Source organism: Zingiber officinale, chromosome 11B (genome assembly GCF_018446385.1).
Source record: "Zingiber officinale cultivar Zhangliang chromosome 11B, Zo_v1.1, whole genome shotgun sequence".
NCBI lineage: Eukaryota > Viridiplantae > Streptophyta > Magnoliopsida > Zingiberales > Zingiberaceae > Zingiber > Zingiber officinale.
In genome coordinates this window covers 53,952,621-53,959,232 of record NC_056007.1, presented here as the reverse complement: position 1 = coordinate 53,959,232, position 6,612 = coordinate 53,952,621, and the positions used below count along the sequence as shown (strand labels likewise).

At 33.7% G+C, this 6,612-nt stretch overlaps 1 protein-coding gene across 1 annotated transcript; it reads right to left on the bottom strand.

Moving 5' to 3' along the window:
* Nucleotides 1-141: 141 nt before the first annotated feature.
* LOC122034339 (stellacyanin-like) lies at nt 142-1,027 on the bottom strand. Its single transcript, XM_042593547.1, has 2 exons — nt 760-1,027; nt 142-623 (listed from the first exon to the last, which is right to left on the bottom strand). The coding sequence occupies exons 1-2, from the start codon at nt 938-940 to the stop codon at nt 262-264; spliced, it is 543 nt and encodes a 180-aa protein (XP_042449481.1). The 5' UTR covers nt 941-1,027; the 3' UTR covers nt 142-261.
* Nucleotides 1,028-6,612: the final 5,585 nt, after the last annotated feature.

Genomic DNA, 6,612 nt, shown 5'->3' with positions numbered 1-6,612 from the left:
GATCCATTTCAATGGTATGGGATAGTCGTGGGGTCGGCGATTTTACCCTTTTACATAGCTTATGAAAAGTTGATACAAGATATTCATTTTTATTTTTTTTAAAGGTCAAATTTAAAACAGAAAAAAAAAACAAATCTCCAGTAACCAAACAAAGAACACAGTCTAAATAAATCTTTAACATCCAGAATAATACCAAGTACAAATAAAAGCGAAATAATTATGTGTTCCAATAATCCAGCACTGTCTCTCCCCTGGCCAAGCCTAGAACATGCCAAGCCCAACCACCAGCAACCCCGCGCATACCACGGCGGCGGCGTGCACTGGCGAAAGGATTCCGGCTTTGTTGTCGTTGTTTGTGGGCGACACCGGCGGCGGTGGCGAGGCGGTGGACGCCGGCGACGGTGGTGAGGCAGTGGAAGAAGCAGTGACGTCGACCTGGAGACGCATGCCGTTGCTGCAGTGGTTGGAGATTCCGCAGATGAAGTATCGCGTGCCGGCCTCGGAAAGGGTGAAGGTCGTATTTCCGTCGGTTTCCTGCCTGATGGGGCTGCTGCTGGAGCAAGAGCTGTAGTCCCCGGAGTTCACCTCCACCACGTCGTGCTGCAAGCGATTGTACCTGAACTCTGGACAATAACACTTCATTTTAACTACCTTAATTTCTTGAAAAAAAGGACGAATTCAATTTTTTATTCCAATTTTAAATAATCAGCAGAATTTCAGTCCGACTTGGTTTTGCAAAGCGGGGAATCATTTACTAACCGAGGACATCGCCGGGAACGAAGGTTTGGTTGGCAGTCCATGCATCGTAATTGACACCCAGTTCCCAACCACTGGAATCGCCGACGATGTGGGTCGTCCCGGAGGCACACAAGGCACAGCTGATGACTAGGAGAAGCAAGCTCAACGCCTTATAGTTGCTACTCCATTTTCCGTCCGTCATCTTGATCTTGAAGAGGATTGGAAGAGATGGGAGATGAGAAAATTGAGAAGGCTAGCTAATAATGCACAAGGTTGCCCTATCACGAGAGAGCGGAGTAGGCTTTATAAGCTCGATCAACCATGTTTTGGAATAACTTGTAGACTAGTCAAAGTGAGTAGGTAGTGCTCTCATGAACCATCTTTTTAATTGTGGGGTTCGGTCAAAAGATACATGCATTCAACCATAACAATCTAGAGTACTGCCATGTATGATAAATAATTTTAGACGTAGGATAGCGATTTATTTTTTATTCGTCGTTTTGGTAAATTCAAAGTACAGTTTATTAAAAGTGAAGAAAAATTCATATATTTTATTTGACAAAACCAAATAAATAGAAAAAAATCATATTTTTGAAAGTTGTCAATCAACAATTGTAGACGGGTCAAAGCTTCCCTGCAAAATAAGTTGACATAGGGCGACGACAATGATTACGTTTGGTTTGTTTAGATTCACCTACTCCACAAAGGATAAGCCCTACATGTGTACACACGCTACATACTTTTCTTATTTGTTTTCGATTGCTTTTATCGTTGTGACAATGCATTGCATCAATGTGCGAGGAAGATTACATTTAGGAACATGAGCAAATAAATAGTCAATGTGAACGATTACTTAGCAATTACATTGCATCAATATGAATATAACTAGTTTTGTCATTGTAGTGTGTTTCTTTATATAATTGTTATTTTAATTTGTAGTTGATTGGACAGTCTTCCCTTTAATAGATTAGAGGAAAAGGTTTGAAAGGTTACTTTTTTATTTTTTAATTTTTTTCAGAGGAAAATGAAATAAATATGAAAAAATAATGACAAAGACTTATTTCATAGGCAGTTTTTTTTTTTCAATTTTCTATGTAAGTTTTTAAAATTATCAAATCGTGTAGGATAATTTAAAATTATCAAATCATATACCTATTTCTTATTTTATCCCTATCAGTTGATTAATTTTTTTATTAGTTAAATTAATTTTGCTCTGTGTTAAAATATCAAAATTTTAAATAAATCAGCCAACTGATTTTTTAAATCAGTCGATTGATTTGTTTTAATCAAAGTTGATTTTAGGTAAAATCGATTGATAGATCAAACAATCCCGGATTGATATGAAGTTAGTTCCTATGTGTTTGTCTATCTAGGGATGACAATAGGGCGGGACGGAGACGAGTTTGTCATCCCCATCCCTACCCCCGAATTTCATCCCCGCCCCCATCCCTACTTTTTCGGGTTCAGGGAATCCCCAAACCCGAACCATTGGGGATCAAATCCGCATCCCCAACCCCATCCCCGCTTTCATCCATAAATTAATTTAATATCATTATTATTTTAGTATTAATATTAATATTATTATGAGTAATAATAATAATAATAATAATAATAATAATAATAATAATAATAATAATAATAATATTTTTGGGGCGGGTTCGGGCATAGGGACAATATCCTCATACACGCCCCCATCCCCGAAAAAAATCCCCGAACCCTCCCCCATCCCAGAATAAATTGGGGATCCCAGTCCCCATTTCGGATTTTCCCCGCGGGACCCCAAACCCATAGGGAAAATTGCCATCCCTATGGCTACCTCTCTTGATTATATCTATGTCTTCAAACTCAATTTGACTCAATATATTGAGAGCAGCGATTTTTTGAACACGAATATGTTTGAAAAATTTAATTCATGTTCAAAAAATCATTGATCTCAATATATGTTAGTATTAGCCCTAAGAGCCAATTATAAGATGATTAAGGCGGCATTTGGTTCTCTTCTAGGAATCAAAATAGGAATGAGTATCATAGTATTATGGAATGAGAATGAGTATGAGCTTGAATATCATTCTTAAAAATAATATTTGGTCAGTTGAATATTTTCAATCGGAATGAACCTAAATTTCCTTTTTTACTCTTAGAGGAAAATAAGAGAAAAAATTAGATGGAAGAGAAAGTTGAATGTGAGAGAAAATATGATGAGAGAGAAAATATGATGAGAGAGAAAGTGTGATGGGGAAAATAAAGAGAGAGAAAGTGTGATGAGAGAAAATGAGGAGAGAGAGCGTGATAGGAGAGATTGAAAAGAGAAAAAGCATGATGAGAGAAAAGTGTGATGAGAGAGAAAAAGTGATGAGAAAAAAATAAAAAGAGAGAAAGTGTGATGAGAGAAAATGAGAGATTGAGGAGAGAAAGTATGATAAGAAAATATGATGAGAGAAAAAGTGGATGGGAAAAAATGAAGAGAGGGAAAGTGTGATGAGAGAAAATGAGGAGAGAGAGTGTGATGGAAGACAATGAAGAGAGAGAAAGTGAGATGAGAGAAAATATGGAGTGAGAGTATGGTAAGAGAGATTGAGGAGAGAGAAAGTATGATGAAAAAATAAAAAGTTAATGAAGAGAGAAAATAATGAGAGAGAGTGTATGATGAGAGAATACAGAGAGAAAATGATAGAGAATGTGCGACGAGTGAGAATGAGGAGAGAGAAAATATGTTAGAGAGAAAGTGTGATGATAGAATGAGGAGAGAGAAAGTATGATGAGAGAGAATAAGGAGAGAGAGTGAAAATGAAAGAAAAATTGAACAAATATATTAAGGGTATTTTCGTTCAAACTTAATTCTTATTCCCATTCCATCAAAACCCAAGGGAGGGGGTGAGTTTCATCCATATCCAAGTTTTTGGGTTTCATTCTAAAATCTTGATTCCATTCCCATCAACCAAACATAAAGTTTGGAAATGAATCCATTCCCTCATTCCCAAACCTGTAAACCAAACGTCACATAAGTTTGTTAAAAGGAGTTATACCTTTGTTGCGTAAACATGAACCCCCGATAGCAACTTTATCCTCGATGGATCTCAACATGATCAAGTGACCGCACCTTTACGGTATCTATAGGAACACGTTCCGTCCGTCACACGAATTCACAATTTGGAGAAGAAAAACCACCAAAGGTTGTGCTAGCAACCCTTCAAGGAGGTTTCGACCAAGAAGAAGAAGAGGAAGAAGAAAGCAAAGAATCATCCACGAAAATGAATTCAAGAACCTTTTATACTCATCTAAGGAATGTCAAAGGTCTTTTAGCTTTTGGTCTTTCTTCGATTAATGATCCATTAAACTCTTTAATGGAAAGAATACAAAAGGTCTTTTGCCTTTTGGCCTTCTCTTTCGATGCACGATTAATCCAAATTAATCATCATTTCTCTTCTTTAATGAGTGGATTCAATTGAGTCTAACTCAATGAGTATAATTCGGATTAGCCTTCATCCAACCCAATGAGTCTCACTTAGATTGGACTCATTAACCCAATAAACTTAATCATCTTATAATTGGCTCTTAGAGCCAATACTAACATATATTGAGATAAATGATTTTTTGAACATAAATTAAAATTTTCAAATATATTCATGTTCAAAAAATCGCTGCTCTCAATATCTTGAGTCAAATTGAGTTTGAGGACATAGATATAATCAAGAGAGGTAGCCGTAGGAATGATAATTTTTCCTACGGGTTCGGGGCCCCACGGGGAAAATCCGAAATGGGGACAGGGATCCCTAATTTATTCTGGGATGGGGACGGGTTCAGGGATTTAGTATATGATTTTTTTCTTTGCATGGATCTTCTGGAAGAATCTAATTAGTTTTTTTGCTGCACTTTCTATGTGTTTAGCGCTCTAGATCCTAACAATATATTGGATCAAATTGATATTTGAGGGCATAATTATAATTAGGATAGGTAGACGAACATATAAGAACTAGTTTCATATCAATCCGAGGTCATTTGGTCCATCAACTAATTTTATCCAAAATTAGCTAATGGACTAAACGACCTCGAATTGATATGAAACTAGATCCTTTGTATTTGGCTAGTTCTTTTTATTATATCCATGCTCATAAATACCAATTAGATACAATATATTGAGAGTAATAATTATTTGAACCCGAGTTGAATTTTTCAAATATATTTTTATTCAAAAAATTATTACTCTTAATATATTAAGTCAAATTAATATTTGAGGGCATGGATATAATCAAGAGAGGTACGATCATATAAAAACTAGTTTCATGTAAATGTAAGATCATTTGGTCTATCAACGATTTTGGGCAAAATCAATTGATAAATCAAATGACATCAGATTGACATGAAACTAGCTCTTATGCATTTGTCTACTTCTCTTGATTATATTCATGTCCTCAAATACCATTTTGACCTAATATATTGAGAAGCAATAATTTTTTAAATACGAATTTAATTTTTTAAACATATTAGTGTTCAAAAAATCACTGTACTCAATATATTGAGTCAAATTGACATTTGAGGGCATGAATATAATCAGGAGATGTAGCTGAATACATAGGAGCTAATTTTATGTCAATATGAGGTCATTTGGCCTATCAGCCGATTTTGGGCAAAATCAACTGATGGACTAAATGACCTCGGATTGACATGAAGCTAGTTCTTATGTGTTAGTTTACTTCTCTTGATTATATCCATGCCTTGAAATACTAATTTAACTTAATATATTGAGAGCAATGATTTTTTGAATATAAATTAAATTTTTTTAAATATTTTCATATTCAAAAAATTATTGTTCTCAATATATTAGGGTAAAATTGACATTTGAAGATATGAATATAATCAGGAGAGGTAGATGAATATATATGAACTACTTTCATGTTAATTTGAGATTATCTAGTCCATCAGTAAGTTTTGGGCAAAATCGGCTGATGAACAACATGAAACTAGTTCTTATATGTTCATTTAAGTTTCTTGATCAATACCATGTCTTTAAATATAAATTTGACCCAATATATTGAGAGCAATGCTTTTTTTAAACATGAATTAAATTTTTTAAACACATTCATTGAATGTTTAAAAAATTACTGCTCTTAATATATTAAGTTAAATTGACGTTTGAGGGTATGATTATAATCAGGAGAGGTAGTCAAACACATATGAACTACTTTCATGTTAGTCCGATGTCATTTAGTCTATCAACCGATTTTACCTAAAATCGACTTTCATAAAAAAATATAAATCAGTCGATTGATTTGTTCAAAATTTTAATATTTCAGCATAGAGTAAAATTGATTCGACTGATAAAAAATTTCAGTATAAAGATAAAATATAAAATAAATATGTGATTTAATAATTTTAAAATTACCATACGTGATTTTATAATTTAAAAAATTTAACTATGGTTCGATAAAAAGATATTTTTTCTTTTCAAAATATAGTTTTGTTTAGTGCATCTAAATATATTTAAATATATATAATTGTCCGGGAGTTTCTTTGTTGCGTTGATTTGCAGGAAATCAATTCATTTATATATATTTTTAAAAATTTATTTTACAAGAGCAACGACATGTCTCGTTGCATCCTCGAGTGAAGGGGTAAACGGAAAGTATTTTTACATGCAGTTAAAAATATTGATTCCTAAATTTGAATAAGAATATCAAAAATAATCTTTTAAATTCTGTTAATCCAATAGAATGCCAAAAAAAATAGAGAACCGATTACTTATCATTTGGGAAAAGAGAACAGCGCGATAAAATTATCATTGATCAAAAAGTATCCTAACATCAACGAATAAGTAGTTTAAATAGTTTTAAAAATCTAATAGTTTAAATAATTTTAAAAATCTGATGTAAAAGA